Source organism: Ceratotherium simum, chromosome 17 (assembly GCF_057802395.1).
Source record: "Ceratotherium simum simum isolate JZ-2026a chromosome 17, ASM5780239v1, whole genome shotgun sequence".
Lineage (NCBI taxonomy): Eukaryota > Metazoa > Chordata > Mammalia > Perissodactyla > Rhinocerotidae > Ceratotherium > Ceratotherium simum.
In genome coordinates this window covers 51,906,147-51,928,402 of record NC_141916.1, presented here as the reverse complement: position 1 = coordinate 51,928,402, position 22,256 = coordinate 51,906,147, and the positions used below count along the sequence as shown (strand labels likewise).

The following is a 22,256-nucleotide window of genomic DNA, read 5'->3' as shown; positions in this document are numbered from 1 at the left end:
ACTTTAAAACAAAAACTGTAAAACGAGACAAGGAAGGGCATTACATAATGATCAAGGGAACAATCCAACAAGAGGATATAACACTTGTAAATATCTATGCACCCAATGTAGGTGCACCTAAATATATAAAGCAATTATTAACAGACATAAAAACAGAAATAGACAGTAACACAATAATAGTAGGGGACTTTAACACTCCACTTACACCAACGGATAGATCATCCAAACAGAAGATCAATAAGGAAACATTGGCCTTAAACGACACACTAGAACAGATGGACCTAGTAGATATATACAGAGCATTCCATCCAAAAACCGAAGAATACACGTTCTTTTCAAATGCACATGGAACGTTCTCCAGGATTGATCACATATTAGGCCACAAAACAAGTCTCCATAAATTTAAGAAGATTGAAGTAATACCAAGCATCTTTTCTGACCACAAAGGCATGAAACTAGAAATCAACTATAGGAAGAAAATCAGAAAAGCCACAAATACATGGAGATTAAACAAAATGCTACTGAACAACGACTGGGTTAATGAAGAAATCAAAGAAGAAATCAAAAATACCTGGAGACAAATGAAAATGAAAATACGACATACCAGAATTTATGGGATACAGCAAAAGCGGTTCTAAGAGGGAAGTTTATAGCAATACAGGCCTATCTCAACAAACAAGAAAAATCTCAAATAAACAATCTAACAATGCACCTAAAGGAACTGGAAAAAGAAGAACAAACAAAGCCCAAAATCAGTAGAAGAAGGGAAATAATAAAAATCAGAGCAGAAATAAATGAAATAGAGACCAAAAAAACAATAGAAAAATTAATAAAACCAAGAGCTGGTTCTTTGAAAAGATCAACAAAATAGACAAACCTTTAGCTAGACTCACCAAGAAAAAAAGAGAGAAGGCACAAATAAGTAAAATCAGAAATGAAAGAGGAGAGGTTACAACAGACACCTCAGAAATACAAAAGATTATAAGAGAATACTATGAAAAACTATATGCCAACCAATTCGACAATCTGGAAGAAATGGATAAATTCTTAGAATCATACAATCTTCCAAAACTGGATCAAGAAGAAGTAGAGAATTTGAATAGACCAATCACCAGTAAGGAGATTGAAACACTAATCAAAAACCTCCCCAAAAATAAAAGTCCAGGACCAGACGGCTTCCCTGGTGAATTCTACCAAACATTCAAAGAAGACTTAACACATATCCTTCTCAGACTCTGCCATAAAATTGAGGAGGGGGAAGCTCCTAACTCATTCTCTGAAGCTGACATTACCCTGATACCAAAACCAGACAAGGACAACACAAAAAGAAAATTACAGGCCAATATCACTGATGACCCTCGATGTGAAAATCCTCAACAAAATACTACCAAATCGTATACAACAATACGTTAAAAAGCTTATACACCATGATCAAGTGGGATTTATTCCAGGTATGCAGGGATGGTTTAATATTCGCAAATCAATCAACGTAATACACCACATTAATAAAATGAAGAACAAAAATCACATGATCATCTCAATAGATGCAGAGAAAGCATTTGACAAGATCCAGCATCCATTTATGATAAAAACTCTGAATAAAATGGGTATAGAAGGAAAGTACCTCAACATAATAAAGACCATATATGAGAAACCCACAGCTAATATCATCCTCAATGGTGAAAAACTGAAAGCTATCCCTCTAAGAACAGGAACCAGACAAGGATGCCCACTCTCACCACTCCTATTTAACATAGTATTGGAAGTCCTAGCCAGAGCAATCAGGCAAGAGAAAGAAATAAAAGGGATCCAAATTGGAAAGGAAGAAGTGAAACTGTCACTATTTGCAGATGACATGATTTTATATATAGAAAACCCTAAAGAATCCACCAGAAAACTTTTAGAAGTAATAAACGAATATGGGAAAGTTGCAGGATACAAAATCAACATACAAAAATCAGTTGCATTTCTGTACACTAACAACGAAGTAGCAGAAAGAGAAATTAAGAATACCATCCCATTTACAATTGCAACAAAAAGAATAAAATACCTAGGAATAAACTTAACCAAAGAGGTGAAAGATCTGTACACGAAAACTATAAAACATTGCTGAAAGAAATTGAAGAAGACACAAAGAAATGGAAAGATATTCCGTGCTCTTGGATTGGAAGAATTAACATAGTTAAGATGTCCATACTTCCTAAAGCCATCTATAGATTCAATGCAATCCCTATCAAAGTTCCAACAACATTTTTCACAGAAATAGAACAAAGAATCCTAAAATTTATATGGAACAACAAAAGACCCCGAATAGCTAAAGGAATCCTGAGAAAAAAGAACAAAGCTGGAGGTATCACACTCCCTGATTTCAAAATATACTACAAAGCTAAAGTAACCAAAACAGCATGGTACTGGCACAAAAACAGACCCACAGATCAATGGAATAGAATCGAAAGCCCAGAAATAAACCCACACATCTATGGACAGCTAATCTTTGACAAAGGAGCCAAGAACATACAATGGGGAAAAGAAAGTCTCTTCAACAAATGGTGTTGGGAAAACTGGATAGCCATATGCAAAAAAATGAAAGTAGACTCTTACCTTACACCATACACAAAAATTAACTCCAAATGGATTAAAGACTTGAATGTAAGACCTGAAACTGTGAAAGTTCTAGAAGAAAACATAGGCAGTACGCTCTTCGACATCAGTCTTAGCAACATCTTTTCAAACACCACATCTGACCGGGCAAGAGAAACAATAGAAAAAATAAACAAATGGGACTACATCAAACTAAAAAGCTTCTGCACAGCAAAGGAAACCATCAACAAAACGAAAAGACAACCTCACAATTGGGAGAAGATATTTGCAAACCATACATCTGATAAGGGCTTAATCTCCAAAATATATAAAGAACTCATGCATCTCAACAACAAAAAACCTACCAACCCAATTAAAAAATGGGCAAAAGACCTGAACAGACATTTCTCCAAAGAAGATATACAGATGGCCAACAGACACATGAAAAGATGTTCAAAATCACTAACTATCAGGGAAATGCAAATCAAAACTACAATGAGATATCACCTCACGCCCGTCAGAATGGCTATAATTAACAAGACAGGAAACAACATGTGTTGGAGAGGTTGTGGAGAGAAGGGAACTCTCATACACTGCTGGTGGGAGTGCAAACTGGTGCAGCCACTATGGAAAACAGTATGGAGATTCCTCAAAAAATCAACGATAGAACTACCATATGATCCAGCTATTCCACTGTTGGGTATTTATCCAAAGAACTTGAAAACACCAATTTGCAAAGGTACGTGCACCCCTGTGTTCATTGCAGCCTTATTCACAATAGCCAAGACTTGGAAGCAACCTAAGTGCCCATCAAGGGACGAATGGATAAAAAAGCTGTGGTATATATACACAATGGAATACTACTCAGCCATAAGAAACGATGAAATCCAGCCATTTGTGACAACATGGATGGACACTGAGGGCATGATGCAAAGTGAAATAAGTCAGAGGGAGAAGGTCAAATACCGTATGATTTCCTTCATGAAGTAGTAGATAATAACAACAATAAACAAACACATAGGGACAGAGATTGGATTGGTGGTTACCAGAGGGGAAGGGGGGAGGGAGGAGGGTGAAAGGGATAATTGGGTACATGTGTGTGGTGATGGGTTGTAATTAGTATTTTGGTGGTGAACATGATGTAATCTATGCAGAAATAGAGGTACAATGATGTACACCTGAAATTTTTACAATGTTATAAACCAATGTTACTGCAATAAACAAAAAATTAAAAAAAAAAAAAATGATCTGTCTTCCAATTGTTTTTCTGTAAATAGGGCTAAAAGTTATAATTAGTATGGATGATTGAGACAACAGTGGGAACAATAGTAACAGAAAAACACAACTGTGTATACAAAGTAATGGGCTAAGTGTTTGTTTTCCAAGGGAAAAAAGAGAGTAGTTTTGTTTTCAAATGCCTGGTTCTTTCATAATGTGAAGTAGATCCATGAAAGAGAAAGCCTGAGTGGATGTAGAATAAAGTCTGCAGGAAGTGAATTCTTTTCCTTCATTTATAACATTGAATCTGGAAAAAAAAGCAATACAATTTTTTCCATAGCTGGCACATTTTTTTTTGCAATTTTTTATTTAGATGTAATTTATATAATATAAAAGTCACCATTTTCAAGTGTACAATTAAGTGACTTTTAGTATTTTCATGGTGTTTTGCATCCATCACTGCTATCTAATTATTGAACATTTCATTACCCCAAAATAAATGTTATACCTCTTCCTAATTCCTTGCTCCCCCGACCCCTGACAACCACCAATCTATTTTCTGTCTCTATAGGTTTGTCTATGTGGACCATTCATACAAGTAAATGGAATAATACCATATGGGGCCTTCATGTTTGGCTTTTTTCACTTAGCATGGTATTTTCAAGGTTCATCCGTATTGTTGAATGTATCAGTACTTCTTTCTGTGGGTGAGAAATATTCCATTGTATGGATATACCATTCATCATCTGTTTATCCGTTCATCAATTGGTAAGACATTTGGGTTGTTTCTACTTTTTACTATTATGAATAATTCTGCTATGAATAGTTGTGCAAGAGTTTTTGTGTGAACATATGTTTTCAGTTCTTTTGGGTATGTAAGTAGGAGTGGAATTGCTGGGTCACATGAGAACTCTAACTTTTTGAGGAACTGCCAAACTGCTTTCTACAACAGCTGCAGCTTTTTACATTGCTGCCTGCAATGTTGAGGCTTCTATTTTCTCCACGTTCTTCCCAACACTTGCCATTCTCTGTTTTTTTTGTTTGTTTTTATTATACCAATTCTAGTGGGTTTGAAGAGGTGTCTCATTGTGGTTTTGATTTGCATTTCCCTAATAACTAATGATGTTGAACATATTTTCATAAGCTTATTAGCCATTTGTATATTTTCTTTAGAGAAGTTTCTACTCAATTCCTTTGCCATATTTTAATTCAGTTGTTTGTTTTCTTATTGTTGAGTTGTAAAAGTTCTTTATATGTTCTGGATCTTAGATAGATATCAGATATATGATGTGCAAATATTTTCTTCCATTGTGTGGTTTGTTTTTCACTATTGATAGTGCCTTTTGATGCACAAAAGTTTTTAATTTTAATAAGGTGCAATTTATCAATTTTTCTTTGATTGCTTGTGCTTTTGGTGTCGTATTTAAGAAATTGTTGCCTAGTCCAAAGTCATAAAGATTTACACTTAGGTTTCCTTCTAAGAGTTTTTAAATTTTAGGTCTTACAGTTAGGTCTATGATTTATTTTGAGTTAATTTTTGTATACAGTGTGAGTTAGGCTCCCAACTTCCTTCTTTTGTTTGTGGATCTCCAGTTGTCCTAGCACCATTTGTTGAAAAGACTATTCTTTCTTCATTGAACATTCTTGGCACCCTTGTTAAAAAATCAGTCGGCCATAGATGTATGAGTTTACTTATGGACCCTCGATTCTATTCTCTTGATCCCTATGTGTATTCTTCTGCTAGTGCCATGCTATCTTGATCACTATAGTTTGGTAGAGAGTTTTGAAATTGGGAAGTGTGAGTCTTCCTTCTTTGTTGTTTTTCAATATTGTTTTTGCTATTATGGGTTCCTTGCACCTCCAAATGAATAGGATCAACTTCTCCATTTTTGAAAGAAAAGTAGTTGTAATTTTGATAGGGATTGAATTGAATCTATAGATCAATTTGAGGAATAATTACCATCTTAACAACATTAATATATTAATATAATTGTGTTAGTATATTAATATATGTCTTTCGATTCATGAACATTTCGTGTTTTGGAGTTCCTTACTCCACCATTTTTGCTGATGTTACTCTTGGCTTAATTTTGATGGGTTTTGTAATTTAAAAAAAGCTTAAAAAAACTTTTAAAAAAACTTCTACTGCAATGCAAAGCTAAAATTTGGCTTTGTCTCTGTTAAACAGTATATTGGTCTTAGAAATTAATTTGTGGTTATTTATTTGGAATATAGTAGGTATTCTTTTAAATATTGTGTTTTTAATGAATATGAGATAAGTCCTTTCTCTTTCTTTTTATGCTATATCTAACCCTAAGTTTAGGAGATTTTGCTCTTAACAATGGTTGAGACTGTCATTTATTTTCTGTTGCAATATGTCCAGATAGCAGTTATTCAGTGTTGCACCAGAATATTATTCTCTGCTTTGTGTTGACTTTACAATCATGTTATTTTCTCGTATGTTAATTTTAAAGTATTTTGTCACTTTGATTAAATAATAGGTAACAGAGTATTGTTTTTCTTGTTTAATCTAGTTATCAGTTGCAACTTGGTAACTCTTTCTTTTGCCTTTCCAAGATTGAATTGTAAATTTAAAAAAAAGTTTAAGTCAAAATGTTTTTCATTATATTTATTAATTAGTTCAACAGTGTTGTAAGAGCTACATGGGAAGAATGATCAAGCTGGAAGATATACTCAGCCTTCTCTAGGTTAAGTTTGTATAGGTAAAATGTTATTAATGTAAATATTTCAGAAATTGTACCTTTTATGTGAAGGCAATAGAGATTTGTCAGTATCTTCACTGTCCATACTATATTCTTAGTCTTAAGAAAACATTGATCAATCCTTATGAATTAGCTATGTGCAGTACGCCTATAGAGAGTTTCTCCCTCCTTCATGATGATGTTATTGGTTACTGTAATAAATTAACTAATTTTGCTATCTAGCAGGAGTCTGCTTCTTGATGCTTGCTGAAGGCTTTTGGAAAGGACTCTACTAGCTATTCTGAACTTTGATACTTCAAAGAACAGACTCTTATGTTCAGGTTTCTGAGCTGTTATTCCTTAGATAACTTTCAAATTGTACTAGTGGATCAAGACAGGATTTCCAGGCCTCTTTTTAGTTTAGAAGCAAATGTACTTCATGAAAGAAGAATGCTTGACCTAAGATCAAGTAGAACAAGAATTACTAGGATTGAATGAACTGAGGAGGGAAATTAAAATGTGGTTATTTATTTGGAATATGGTAGGTATTATTTTAAATGTCGTATTTTTAACAAATGTGGGAAACGTTTTTCTTTCTTTTTACACTATATCTAACCCTCAGTGTAGTAGATTTTATTTCTGTGGATGGAAACAAAACATGTTAAAACGATATCTGATTCCCACTGACTCTCTTTGAATTCAGAAACAGATACTTTTCCTCGATTTCTGGACTTTTCGTGGCATCATAGTTATTTGCATTAGTTTAATAAGAATCTGTCCTTTTGTTTGTTTGTTTTAGGCTGGATATAATTGGGCATGTTGATTCTATAATCATGGCATACCTAGAGCAGAAATATTTGAAAATAATTCTCATTTAATTAGACATAATAAGCTCACTGTTGAGAAATATTGGTGGAGTTGATGCCTACAAAGTCTTTCATGAAAACTGACCTGGGACCTCACTTATAGGGTCTCAGTGTCACAAGTATAAAGAAGATTGTTTCCTGGCAGGCCAAGGGTCTTGGGAATTTTGGGGACTTCTAGATGAGAGAAATTCACCCAACTTTGCAGGTACTACAGATGAAATAATAAGTCGTAGAGGTTCTTAAAAGTCTAAACCAAGATTCCTTAAGAAAGCTTCTGGGCAGAAGTTAATTATGTGACCTTAGTGGTTTCTTAATACTGAAGGTTCAAGATTTGCAGACAAACTCAAGGAGGTCTACCTGGTTAATTAACCCTCCTATGCAGCAGTGGAAACAGTCAGTCTAAGCCTAGTGAGAATATCACTTCCTTTTTTAAAACCAAGAATAATCTATCAAGAGAGGAGACTGTCAGAAAAATTACCAGAAACTCAGAAATAAGACAAAAATGAGGAGTAGCACGTTCTTTCAATACAACTTGGGGGCAAGGGACACTTAGGATTATCTAGGGGAATATGCTTAGTTGATCTCATTAGGTACTACAAATAAAAGGTTTCAGTCTTAGTGAAGTTACTTGTTGAGTTTTGTCAGGCACACATGCAAATAATTTCTGTCCAGTGGAACAGATAACCCCAAAGGTTTTGCGGTATATTTTAGTGATTATTCAGTTTTATACCTAACACATCATTCTTATCCTAACAGTTTTTTGCTACATTGTCTGTAAATATCCAAGCTTTTTAGATGCTCTTTGAACTGGTTATAATACCTTACTGGTCATCTCATTAATTAATAGGTTAAATAAAATCTTTGACACATGTTCATTTTATATTTGCCTGAGAATATAAATTTTCTTTATATATATACAAGAACATATGTTTTTTTTGAAAATTATACTTTGACAAATACTTTGTCAAAATAAGAAGCTACCATGGTTAATACTATCCATCTCTGAGTCCCAGTATGAATTATACAGTATTTTATAGAAAAAGTGCTCTTTTACTTTACATAATTTGACAAAGGCATTCCTTTCTTTTTGTTTTTGTTTTTTTTGTGAGAAAGATCAACCCTGAGTTAACATCCATGCTAATCCTCCTCTTTTTGCTGAGGAAGATTGGCTCTGAGCTAACATCTATTGCCAATCCTCCTCCTTTTTTTTTTTTTTCCCCAAAGCCCCAGTAGATAGTTGTACGTCATAGTTGCACATCCTTCTAGTTGCTGTATGTGGGACGCCGCCCCAGCATGGCCCGGAGAAGCGGTGTGTCGGTGCGCGCCGGGATCCAAACCCGGGCCACCAGTAGCGGAGTGTGTGCACTTAACCGCTAAGCCACGGGGCTGGCCCTTCCTTTCTGTTTTTAATCTTTTCTTTTTTTATGCCTGATACCAAGAAGCAATTTAATTTTATATTCAGCTGCTCAGTGCCTATGGAGAGAGAATTTTGGGGGCAAGTGTTATCCAAGTGTACTAATGGTGAAAGTCTTTTGTGTAGTTTACATATTAACAGAGTTTAAGTAATCAAAGATTATGTACTGAACATGACAAGTTTTATTTTGTCAGATTAAGTACACATTACATCTTGGCACAGATTTTCTCAGGCAAAACTCTGTTCAACAATAACTTGAGTCCTTGCAGAACTTTTGCCTTTAGTGCTTTGAATATTCTTTATTTTAATGTTATATCATTAATTCTAATTTAATTAATTGATTCTGATTAATTCTAAATTTTATAAGAAAAATGCCTGAGATTATTAAGTAAAAAGCATAAAGATATTTCTTACACTATTGTTATTTAAATAACAGTGACTCCTTTATATTTTTAAATTGACCTAGAAGAAAGGCCTTCAATAACACTTCTATTTTGTATTGAAAATTAATCAAACATTCCTTGAAGGGGTGTACCAGAACAGGTTAAAATCTACAAGTCAGCCTTTTCACCCAAACATGCCTTGAAGTCCAGCAATATTAATGATGTGTGGATTTATTCACTTTTATTATGAATCATTTTATCTTCCTCATGACCACAGGAGGAATAAAGAAGAAAATTCTTCCCAGAGAACTTTAACAACAAGAAGAGATTCATCTTTTTTTGAGATAAGCTGTAAGCATGGCAGAGGGCCAGAAGGTACTGGATCTCATATCTCAGATTTTTTTTTTTAATTTGTTTTAAGTTATAGAGTAAGACATTCTCATTGTTAAATTAAACTGCATGGAAATATATAAAACAGAAAGAAAATTCCTTGCTTTTTCCTTCCTCCACCTGATCATTTGGGACTTGCTTATTTATTTGTTCTGATTTAAAAGGCAAATAATGAACTAAGTAGACTGGGCCGATGAATGAAATTATGTTATTTTAATTAGATGTTATAGTAATTTCCTATGCTGTAACAAAGTACCACAAACTAGGTGGCTTAAAACAGTGGAAATTTCTACTCCAATAGTTCTGGAAGCTAGAAGTCAGAAATGGCGGTATTCGTGGGGCCAGGCTGCCTGCAAATGCCCTAACAGGGAGTCTGTTCTGTTCCTTTCTCTTAGTTTCTTTTGTTGCCAGCAATCCTTGGTGTTCCTGTCTCTGCCTCCATCATCACATGGCATTCTTCCTGTGTGTCTGATACTGTCTTACATCTACGCGTGCCTGTCTCCATGTATCTTCTCCTCTTCTTATAAGACAACAGTAATATTGGAAAAGGGCCCATCCTACTCCCGTATGACCTCATTTTAACTTATATCTTAATTACATTTGCAGAGATCCTATTTCTAAATAAGGTCACATTCACAGGTACCAGTAATTAGGATTTCAACATATCTTTTTGGGGGACGCTATTCAACCCACAACAGAGATAATTTATATTTACCCTTTTGATGGTTGCTGACAGCTAGTTTTGCAAGGTAGAGGCAATGCTTTCCCTCTGTGTATGTATGAATGTATAAAATGTATGAATGTATAATGAATGTATAAAATGTAACTTTTTCTTTTTGTGAGGAGATCAGCCCTGTGCTAACATCTGCCAATCCTCTTCTTTTTTTTTGCCAAGGAAGACTGGCCCTGGCCTAACATCCGTGCCCATCTTTCTCCACTTTATATGGGACACTGCCACAGCATGGCTTGCCAAGCAGTGCGTCGGTGCACGCCCGGGATCCGAACTGGCAAACTCCGGGCTGCCGCAGCCGATCCCGCACACTTAACCCCTTGCACCACCAGGCCAGCCCCTATAAAATGTAGTTTTAAACAAGTTTTGCTTAAAGTCCTAGTAAATAACCTAAATTCATTTTTCTTCTCATTTATTTGACTTTGGAAAAGCGTGAAAATCTTTTCCATAAATTGTTTGTGAAACATTTGAGTCAGGTTTGAGTGAAAATGATCCTTCTAGCTCATTTTTCCTCCTGGTGTATGCTAAAACCTTTGTGTACTCCATTTCTCCTCTATCTCTCTACCTGTGGGACTATGCTCACACAGACACTGACCCATTCAATCACTCCTTTGTTTTACTGAGTGCCTACAATATTCTCAGCACTGTGTTGGGTGAACAGGCTGCAGTCATGACTAAGATACAGATTTGGCTTTCAAAGAGGTCTGAGTCTATAGATGAGAGGAAAATAAACAATTGTTTAGAGTGTGGAATTGTATAAGTGTGGAGGAGAGATATATGTGCTAAACCATTTGATGAAGCATGAGGAAGAGAGCCCAGCTCTGTGCTAATGGGCTGTGTACCTGGAGGTCAGCAAAAACTTGCCTTCTTTTTCCTGCCGTCGACCAGAAAATGAACTCTCATAATGCAAATCTGAAATATTCTCTTGCTTAAAATCTTCCAGTGGTTTCTATCAACAAATGAGAAATATTGCTCTTGTCTTTCATTAGCTTGCAATTTTATTTTTGCTCATGTCTTTTGTTTCCATGTATATATTGTTTTATGCTTTCAATTTATCTTACTATATATGTCCATGAAGTTAATCTTTAATTTTAACTTGTAGTTCAGTCCTAATTAAGAAATTAAGTCAGAATTAGAATTCACTTCATGTGAATGGAATAAATGAAGATGAAATGTGTCTGAATAGAGAAGGCTAAATATTGTAAAATGTTGACATTCATAATCATTGTACGTTCATTCATATTCAATGCAATACTAAACAATACCAAGCGTGACCATGGGGATAATTAACTTGATAAAAAAGATTTCAGTTTGACCTGTAATAAATAATGAGCTTAGTATTGCAAAGAAAATAGGAGAGACTATCCATAGTAGTTATTATGAGGAGGGACCAGCCATAGTGGTTATTAAAACATTTTATTAAGCCACAGTAATTCCAATATTTTAGTACTTGTTAAAGAATAGACTAGATAATCAATGGAATAGAATAAATCACTCAGAAACAAGCCTTAGAATGTATGATAATTTAATGTGTGTTAAGGAGGCACTTTTTCTGAGCAGGAAAATATTGGATTGGCTGATAAATGATAATGGGACTGTTAGAAAGCTATATAAGAAAAAAATTCAATTTAGATACTCACTCACCACAATAGACAACAAAATAATTTGAGATGGAATTAAATGTAAAAATTTGAACCAGGACTTTTACTCCCATACATGCAGGATTTCATCACCACAAAGATCTCTCTAGTGCTATCCCTTTATAGTGGGCACCCCCCCTCACCATTCATAACCCTTGGAAACTATTAATTTGTTTTTCATTTCTATAATTTTGTCATTTCAAGAATGTTATATGAAAGGAATCATATAGTATGACCTTTTGAAATTGGCTTTCTTTTCACTTAGCATAACATTTTTGAGATCCCTCCAAGTTGTTGTGTTTATCAATAGTTTGTTCCTTTTTATTGCTGAGTAGTATTCCATGGTATGGATATACCACAATCATTTTAAACCATTCACCTATTGATGGACATTTCAGTTGTTTCCAATATTTGGAAACACTGTTTTCATTTCCCTACCTTCCTGTGGGTTACTTGACCATTTTTTGGAATTCCATTTTGATTTATTTATAGTGTTTTTGAGTGTACCTCTCTGTATAGTTTTTTAGTGTTTTTAAAAATACTATGGGGAATAGATACATATTTCAGATGGAAAATGCAACACTGATAACAAAAGAAAAGATAAAGTTGTAAATGTTATAAATTTATTCAACATGCAAATTGTATGTATTTCAATTCCTGTCCCTTCTTTCTCCAACTATCTTCTCTCCTGGTAAGTCTTTGTTCTTCATTTCCAGAGAAGTTCATCTGATGAGGTCGATAGGTTTGCAATTTCAAGCATTTACATGTTCAGATTCTAAACAGCAGAAGAAAAGGTGGAAATATTAGGGAAATTCCATGATCTACTAAAGAAATAATTTTTTAAATTTCAATTTTAAAAATTTGAACCTAATAAATTTTAATTATTTTTAATGATAGGGCTGTTTGAAGTTTTTTTCACGATTTAAAGTGGCAAACTGAAGGTCTCACAGCAGGTGTTATATTGTCAAAGATGAACCCTGTCAACCAGCCTAAAGGAAGGTCTTGTAGATTACATCTCTCATGCTGTGCTATATGCATAATTATAGTGAAAAGTTTCCTGACTTGACTTTAAGTAGTATAAGTTTATAAACGTATTAGAAAGGTCATAAGTGGTAAATCTATCACCTCTGGGTATAGAATGTAAACTAACTATTACATGATTTAGTTTTTACATGTGGCAAATTCCTGGATTCATCTTTAAACAAGTCACCCCAGACACCAATAATTATACTTTATTTGGATTTTTTTCTACTGAGAAATTCTGTAATACATTTGAAATAGTTTAATTCATAATTGATACACCAGGGAGTTTTATAATACACTAAGGATGTGCTCAAGCAGCAGCCTTATGCAGACAACAGATGTTTATTTATTTTCTTTACGTGGACATTAGATTTTACTGTTTGTACTTTACCAACACTGCAGGGATCACTGTATTCTTCAATGGTGAATTCCTCTGAAATGCAAAAGTAGTGAGAGAGAATGAGTTAAGACATTCAGTAAGAAGCACATGAGTGGTCAATTGTAAATAAACTGTGTAAGCTAAGAAAGAAAGTATGAAGCACAGTTATGGAGCCAATAAAATGACTTATTTCTGTACTAAGTCATTTGGATTGGTGGGAGGGGAGTAAGAGAAAATTGGGCTTGGATACAGAATTGAGGGGCAGGTTTCACAGATGAAAAACTGTGTCTATCTATAGGACACTGTAGAGCCCTTTTTCACAGCTGTGTTTTTCTTGTTGGCGTTGTACCTTCCTCTCTGAACCTTTCCTTAACCTAGGAAGGAGTCAAGTTTTAACACTATCAGCATGCTATGATGCTGGTAAGTTTTTAGTTCAGTCACAAGCAAATGGAAGAATTTCCTGATATATTACAACGTTTCTCAAATTTTGTGAGACTATCCAAGGCACAAGGCAAAAATAGATCAAATTTTAGGTCTCATATCACACATCAGTACTGAGATGTGTGTTTTTAGTTATTCCTACTCTTATTATCTTTCTGAAATAATTCAGTCCAGAACAACTTTATATGAGAATTTAGAAAGAATTGATCCCCTTATTGCTTTATCATCAGTTTATACGAATGGCTCTGAGATTTGTTTAGGGGGCACATGCGTGGTTAACATACAAGAACATGATCATCTGGTGTCCATAAACTCACTTTTTCTTCTAGTGAAAGATTGTGGAGTTTTGTTTTAGTTAAGGTGACCCTTTCCAGGTTAGTCATTTTTGTTCTTTCAAAGCTCAGCATAATTTCACTCACCTGTCTCATAGTAATCATAGGCTTTTACAGTGGCTGGTTTTAAATTCTTTACTTGGATATCTTGTTCCACTGAGAAGGAGAAACTCAGGGTTTGATTGGTTAGCTGGAGAGACAAGAAAACTGAATTGGAATCAAAGATTAACTTAGTTATTAGTTACCATCCTCTCTTCTTAAGATATTATTAAATGCTGTAGTTATGCTATTCATCTGTATCAAAACCTGTGGAAAGAACGGGACATTTTTAGACTTGCATAACACACTCAATGACAGATAAAAGAAGGACAAAAGAGATGATTTTCTGGACAGTCAAATATAGTAAACTGAGCCTTGCTGACCAGTCTACACTCCATTTCCCTCTGCAGCTATTTTCTCCCCCCTTACCTGTGGATGTGAAAAACACTATTTGGAATCTGGATTGGATTGTTAGAACCTCTAGTAGTTCTCTCAGATCTAGCAGAGTCACAGAGAATCTTACCTCTTCAAAGTAAATCAGGACATGGTTGGTGCTCACTTCAGTCCTTCGAATCTGAGGCCTTTCTTGGAGCTGTTGACCAAGAGGATAAGCCAGAGATATGGGATGAGGAAATTTCAGACTGAGAGCAGTTTTCACCTATTTATGATCTAAGTGGCTGCTCAGAAACATTGAAACTACTAATTTTGATTTCTTCAAGAATGATAGTAATAGTGATAACAATAATAGTAATAAATGATAACAATAATAACAGTAATACTTATTAACACCCCCTATATGTTTACAGAATTTTCTTCCTACTCTATATGTATAAAAAAGAAGAGAATATATCATATATATCTCTCTCACATATATCACAATATATGTGTATTTATATACACATATATATGATATATTATCCCTTTTTCTTTTTATATATAGTTGAAAGATAATTCAATGCCACTCCATATACCTAGATGTCTCAGGGACTGCTGGAACCTTATTAACCATGTTTATGACTTATGTCTTATACTTGAAACCATATAACTGTGATACCCATTATTAAAATGATGGTAACAGACTCTAGAGAAGCAAGTTTGAGGGAGAAAACCTTGAAAACTGAATCAATAAAATAAAATTGACAAGCATAAATTTCAGCATTTATTAGGACTTTGCCATCTGTAAGGATTTAGGGTTACCTTTTTCACTGATGTTTTCACAGGAATGAAGCCTGATACCATCTTCACGTCAACAATGACCATATTGGAGCTGGGTCGCTCCCCAGTATAACTACAAAGTCAAGGCATAGGGACAAGGCAGTCACACAAAATTCTTTGGAATTCATTCAAGACAGAAATCTCCCCTACTCTTTTATTTCTAACGTTCCCTATGCCTAACTACCACTCAACTTCTCCATCTAGTCTATTTGCTTCTTCCATGGTTGTTTGGAATACCTATCATTATGAACTCACACTCTGCAGGTGTGGAAACATCATATTCTCAGTGTTAAGGCTTTTTAGTAAGAGTGAAGAAAAATTTCTTGTTAATGAATATTGCAAGAACTCCATAATCTTTATGTGTTACTTTGGACAATGGAGTCCCCCCACAGAAAAAAATTCAGTTTTGCCAAATTCTACAAGAGGTCTGGTAGTGATTTAGGATTTACCTAATGTTGATATGAATCTGGAATTTCCTGTGAGCATCTACTCCACCACAGTTCTTGGGGAGAGTATCAACCTTCAGGCTGAAGGGAACTTTTCCTTCTTTCTTGGGCATGATGTTGTATCTCAGGGATGTCTAAAACAAATTGAAAAAAATCCTTTATCTTTGTACTCAAATAGTCTATCTCTTCTAGAGGATTCATATCTCCCCTGAGCACACATTTCTTTTTCTATTTTGAAATTCAAATCTAATTCTTGAGACGTTTTCTCCCATTTGCAGCATCCCCTAATCTCTGGCAGTCTCACCTGGAGGTACACACATCCCGACCCTGACACTGTTGTGTTGTACTCCCCCGGAATGTCTGGCAACCAGACCTCCTGCAGCAATAGGCGATTGGCATCGTCTACTTGGAATTCTTCAGAGAAAGTCTCTGAAGACTTGACAGTGACGGTAGCTGCTTTCTCCTTTTTAGTGAAAGTTGCTGCTCCGTATTTGGAGAGGGCTTGGAGAGCTACCACTGTGTCCTGAAAAATATGGGTGCAGAAACACAGGAGAGGAAGGTAACAAAGTCATACTGGATGTAAACCATATCAACACTACTCTCTTTCAGAGTTATTTAGTCATAAATGTAGTTCATTAACTGAGTTTTAGTTCAGTTCAGACCTGGTTATTAATCATAAACTGTTCTAGGTACTTTAGGGGGAAATGAAGTTTCCTAATTCAAGCAGTTTACAATATACATATTGAAATGAGACTCAAATATTTGACACAAAGTAGAGGCTATTTCAATGATTTATAAATTTATATAACCGTATTTGTTGTAAAAATTCAGAGAAGGGAGAAGAAATTGAGCTAGAATAGTAAGAGAAGACTGTGAAGAAGGTCAGAAATAATATTATCTCTGAATAATCAAAAGGTTTATATAGCTGGAAGAGAAGTGTCAAGGAGTACTGGGTGGGAAATGTTATAAATGAAGACATAGAAAAGAGAGTGAGTCAATTCCAGAAAAAGTGAAGGGATCAGCCTAATTAGATAGGAGTATTCATGTTTACTGGAAAGAAAATATTTTGGGTAAAATAATAGTAATGTTAGTCTTTGAATGAAAAAAGATTTACTTTATCAGAGAAATAATCTTATGAAAACATTGGTTTCAAAAGATTAATCCACTTTATAGTCGAGGGTCCACTAAGGAGAGAAAATATTAGAGACTGTACAGAGGACAGAGCAATAATTCATATATAAAATAATGAGGCTGGACCTTTCTGGTGATAGAGGAATGCAGAAAGTATGAATTAGAAATACTATTCAATTATTCAACTCCTAGAATATGGTTATGTCTACATATGTATTAATATATTAATTTTTCTTCCTAGAGTCTCTCCACAGACCTGAGTGGAGGAGAAGCCCCCATTGGGGTTTTGTTGCTTGGTGATCCATTTCACAATACGTGAAGCCACAGACAGGTCTTCTGAGGATGGGGCAGGCTGGGCAGTAAGATAGGCAAGGAGCAAGTAAGATGTCATCTCCACTTCAGCAGAAGGAGCCCTGGGTTGATGATAGAGTTCCTTAGCTTCTTGAAGTTTCCCAGGACGTTGCCAGTGGATTGAGTCCTCTTTGAAATGGAAAAGGATATGATCTTAAGCTTAGATAATGGTTTCAATACCTAATTCATGAATGATCCTTATAATTGGAACTCAGCTAGTGAATTGATGTAAATGAAGTAAAAGTATTAAGTAATCACCAGTCAAGCAAATTTTTGCCAAGAAAGTAAATTAAGCTTCTAGTAAATCACATTGTGTCTTTGTGTCTACTACATACTACTTGTTTGATATTAGAAGTTGGGCTGTTTAGAGTCTATCATGTGTGAACTGATAAACTGATCCATGTTACCCAGGGAACTTAACTTTTAGATCAATGATAATTATTCTTATCATCATTAGAATAATATAATGTAATATATATAATATAGTATAATATATATACTATTTATTATATAATATATACTATATTATAATATAGTATATATTATATATAGTATCTATTATATATTTTATATATTGTATTGTATATAATATATAGTATATATATTATAATATAGTATTATATTATATTATAATAATATAATATAGTAATATAATATAATATAAGCATGACAGGTGTGAGTTCAATAAGTCCTCTCTCTTCTTTTGATCACTGGTGATTTTTGGAAGTAAATTTTGCAGTAGCAGCTCATACCTTCTTTTACAGCGTCTTTGTCTAGTGATTCAAGCAGCTCACTTCGCTTGGCCTGGTATCCTGCTAGGGCGAAGGCATAGGCTAACAATGCCTTGGTATAGACAAGACTTCCTTGGGCCTCTGATGTGGCTCTCCAGGCATTTTCCAGGCAGAATAGAGCATTGCGGACAACTGGGTGCTATAAAGAAGGTGAAAGGAGATCTTAAGATAGCAGAACCAGGTTAGTGAACTGTCCCCAGGCTAATACCAAATTAAAAGCCCCGATGTGCCTGTGCAGCATTACCGTTCTGACCAGAGAATAATTTCCTCTGCTGCTTCCAAAAGGATATAGTCCTTTATGTTCCAGTGAAATTTACTAAAATTAAATAATGTGAAAACCAAAACTCATTTTCCTCAGAGATTCATAGTTCTATCATTTTTATTCCTTACATTTGTGAGGGAGGTACAGGGAATGTGCAGTACATACAGTGACAGGCAGTGGCATCTCCAGCAGAGCAATGGTGATGTAGGCAGAGAGCGTCACCTCATCATCCACCCCACCCTGTAAGGACCAAAAGCAGAGATACTCAAACCCTCCAATAGTCATTAGCCAGGGTCAGGTATCTCTACTTTTCCCCTTGGCGTCTTCACTAGAAAGCATCTTTTCTTGTGCAATATTGTTGATTTCCCTCTTCCGCCTCTACTCTAAAATTCCTGAATCTTCCCCAAATCACCTTCCCTCACTTTTATTAATATATTGGGGTTTTTTGCACACTATTTTCATTCAACAAAAACCTACTAATTCATTGCTAGATTTTAGAAGCTTTAGAGTCTACCGCCCTTCCTCAAAGCTATGTCGCCAGGACTTGAGAAATCAATAGGAGCATCACTGCTTCTACATATCGCTGTCTTTTGGGACCAGAACAAAATTAAAGGCATCACCTTAATAGCATTGTTTAGCAGGGATCCAGAGCGTTGGAAACAACCATTTTCCTTTTGCTTCCGTGAGAGCCAGGTAAGAGCATTCAAAATGTGTGAGTCCTCCACAAAGATGTATGACCGGGCTTGCGCAAAGGACTTGAGCACAAATGCAGTGAGCCTGTCCAGCAAAGAAGAGACTGAGACATGAGGACTATCTCATTTTTAAAGCTCACTTTGTGGAATTGCCTCATTGATCCTCACAGTTCAGTGGAGGAAATTGTTGGGGAGATGATACCTGAACACTGAATATTCTCTTGTTTGTCCAGCAAACACCTGAATCTCTTTTTTTTTAATCTCTCAACTTTATTGGTTTCTCTAGAATTGATGCTTTTCACATTTTTTCCTCATGAAATGTTTATTGGAGCCTCCAAGTCTTCCCACCACCAAAGCTGCCATTTTCTGAATGATTTCACTACATCATAGTCTCTTTTTGTCCTCCCCCTCCTCTCCTCCCTTAACGCACAGTGTAGAAGCTTCTTCTCCTATCATTTCACATTATGACACTTTCTGTCCAATGGTTTCATTTTGGGGGATCCTTATTTTACTGCTCTCTACTGTGCTATCAGAGCAGGTGAGCTTTCATAGATGAAATGGTGAGATCATCCAGTAGTGATGACACACTAATGGGTTTTTAAAGGATAATAAATTTCCATGAAAGAACTTCAGGTATCAGAGAATAGCTATATTCAGAATTCTGAAATATCATGCATCTACAGAGAGCATATGGAAATAATTATCTTACCAAGTATTTGCCTGACTTCTACCATCACGATCCCCAAAGGTGCTGTATGAACCATCACTGTGCTTATAATTCAACTGTCTTTGGTATCCTGAAGAGGAAGTTTTCATAGATTTATGAAATAGCAGAGACATTGGAGAATTAATCAATCTTTTCCTTAAAATTTATTGAGGAATCATAAGGAAACTACTATTTTATTAAAATGTCTCCAAGACTTGATGATGCTATTGAATTTTCTGGTTGTATTGTGGGACATTTTATTGGATATCACAGCAACAATGATTATTAAGTCTTAACCAAAGGGATGCTGATTTGCGTTCACGGAAGGAGATATTTAGGGAATCAGTTAAGGTTTCTCCTTTTGGGGTAATCTCTTACCGCTGATGAGGTGGCTGATGGCTTTGGACTTGATCTTCTCTGTAAGCTGTTGTGTCTCATTCAGATAGTTCAGAACATAGATGTTAGGGACAAAAAGGACCATATTCTGCTCTCCACAACCATAGGGCATCTTGAGAAGATTCTGAAGATTTTGCATTGCAGAGCCTAATATATCACCTGGGGAATGAAAGATACAAAAACATCAGAGGACTTCAGAGCTGATTTATGTTGGGATAAGAAGATAGATTACTAGCTAAGTGAGAGTTCAAATCATTTTTGGAGAGGAGAATGAGAAAGCATAAGAGGTGAAGAAAAACAAGAAATAGGAAGGAAGGAGAAAAGTGGGAAAAGTAAAGTAGATGCTTCAAGTGTGGAAAAAACAGGGAAAAAACTGAATGGCAGGATACATCTTTTCTGATGAGCACATGTCTGGTAAAAACCAAATATTTTCAAATCTACTAGGAAACATCAGCACCTTGTCAATATCTTGAAGCTGAGGGCACAGAGAGGTGACCCTTCTTACTTTTTGCAGTATATCAAGGTATAATATGTAGCACGACATCTATTCAACCCCCTTTCTGACTAATACACAATGCAATCCTTAGCTCAGTGCTCTTTGTCACAATCCAGCGCCTAGAGTCAGTGACTTCACTAACTGTGGATGGTGAGGCCCCACACACTAGAATTATGGAGATGGACAGCTACTTCCCTTGGGCTGGGAGACTCACCCAAAACTGAATATGTCGCCCTGGCAGATCCTTCAACCACATTTGAAGGAACATTTAGTGACAACTTTTCAGGTACTCCAGTTTCTAATGAAAGAAAACAAGTACATATAAGGGAGGGAAAAAATGAGAGGTATGTTCTATTTTTGTTTGTAATTTTTTCCTCTATATGATCAAGGTCCAACCTCTCATTTCTCTTGGTCATTATATAATTTCTTTGGTGCAATCCGAGTTTCTCCTAAAGCCAGGACTCATCTCACAGTGAAGTTCATATTAATCATATATATTTGTGCTAAATTTCTATAGATTTCCCTATAAGCATATACCTTATGGTATATTTATTTCCTTCTCTTCATTGTTTATTTAATTTTTACTATTGATAGTGTTTTTTAAAAATCACATTCATTTAATAAGTACGTATTATGTGTATGCTATGTACCAGGTTCTGTTTTAAGTACAATGGTATAGCAATTTTCGAAAGAAATTTTCTGACTTCCTGGGGTTTTCATTTTAATGGGAGTAATGGGATAACAAATAAATATTTAGTATGATAGATGTTTATAAGTTCTATAGAGAAAATTAAAGCAGAGAAAGTGTTTATATGGGTGAGGTAGTAAGACAAGGCAAATTAGGAAGTGCAGGGCACGGGGAGGGGGCTCCCTGCAAAAAAGCTCATTGATAAAAATTCATAGGTGACTAGAGACTTTAAGTTAGGGAGTAAGATTTATAGATATCTAGGGAAAGAGACTTCCAGGGAAAAGGAACAAAAAATGAAAAGACTCCAGAGATTAGAGCATGCTGGGTATGTTCCAAGAGCAGATTAAGATGCCAGTGTGGCCAGAGCAGGGTGAGTGAAGGAGAGAGTAATAGGATATGAAGTCATGGGGTTGTGAGGGTGTGTAGATGACATTGGAAATGTAGGCTTTAACTTTGATGAATATGGGAAACACTTGGAAGATTTGATCAGAGGAAGGTCATGATCTGAAATATGCTTTAAATGATCCCCCTTGCTGTAGGGGAACAAGAGGAGATGATCAGGAGACCAGTTAGGAGGTTATTGAGGTAGTTCAGGAGAGAAAGGACTAGAGTAGGAGTAGACATGGTGAGAAGTAGGAAAATTCTGCATATAATTTGAAGGCGAAGCCAACTAGATTTGAGAATGGATTGGCTGTGGAGTGTAAGAGAAAGAACATAATAAAGAATGACTCTAAAGATTTTTTGTCCAGCAAGAAGAATAGAATTTCCATTATCTGAGATGGAGAAAATTGTAGGAGGAGCAGGTTTGTAGGACCAGCAGAGGTTCAGTTTTGAACATGCTAGTTTTGGGATGCCTATTGGACCTACAGGCCTATAAGTGGAGATGATAAGTGGGCAGTTGAATACATGACTATGAGTTCAGGAAAGAAGCGTGGATCAAAGATG

General features: G+C 35.4%; 1 protein-coding gene across 1 annotated transcript in view; it reads right to left on the bottom strand.

Annotated features, from left to right (window-relative positions):
- Nucleotides 1-12,563: 12,563 nt before the first annotated feature.
- The window catches only part of LOC101406482 (pregnancy zone protein-like), a 49,941-nt gene continuing 40,248 nt past the window's right edge, over nt 12,564-22,256 (bottom strand). Inside the window, exons 23-36 of the mRNA XM_014793845.2 lie at nt 20,838-20,921; nt 20,110-20,286; nt 19,735-19,822; nt 18,954-19,110; nt 18,499-18,573; nt 18,033-18,210; nt 17,186-17,409; nt 16,103-16,321; nt 15,802-15,932; nt 15,335-15,425; nt 14,661-14,729; nt 14,186-14,288; nt 13,338-13,379; nt 12,564-12,698 (exon numbers count right to left, since the gene is read on the bottom strand). Coding sequence (XP_014649331.2) covers nt 12,676-12,698; nt 13,338-13,379; nt 14,186-14,288; nt 14,661-14,729; nt 15,335-15,425; nt 15,802-15,932; nt 16,103-16,321; nt 17,186-17,409; nt 18,033-18,210; nt 18,499-18,573; nt 18,954-19,110; nt 19,735-19,822; nt 20,110-20,286; nt 20,838-20,921 — 1,661 coding nt within the window. The 3' untranslated portion in view covers nt 12,564-12,675. The remainder of the gene's footprint in view (nt 12,699-13,337; nt 13,380-14,185; nt 14,289-14,660; nt 14,730-15,334; nt 15,426-15,801; nt 15,933-16,102; nt 16,322-17,185; nt 17,410-18,032; nt 18,211-18,498; nt 18,574-18,953; nt 19,111-19,734; nt 19,823-20,109; nt 20,287-20,837; nt 20,922-22,256) is intronic.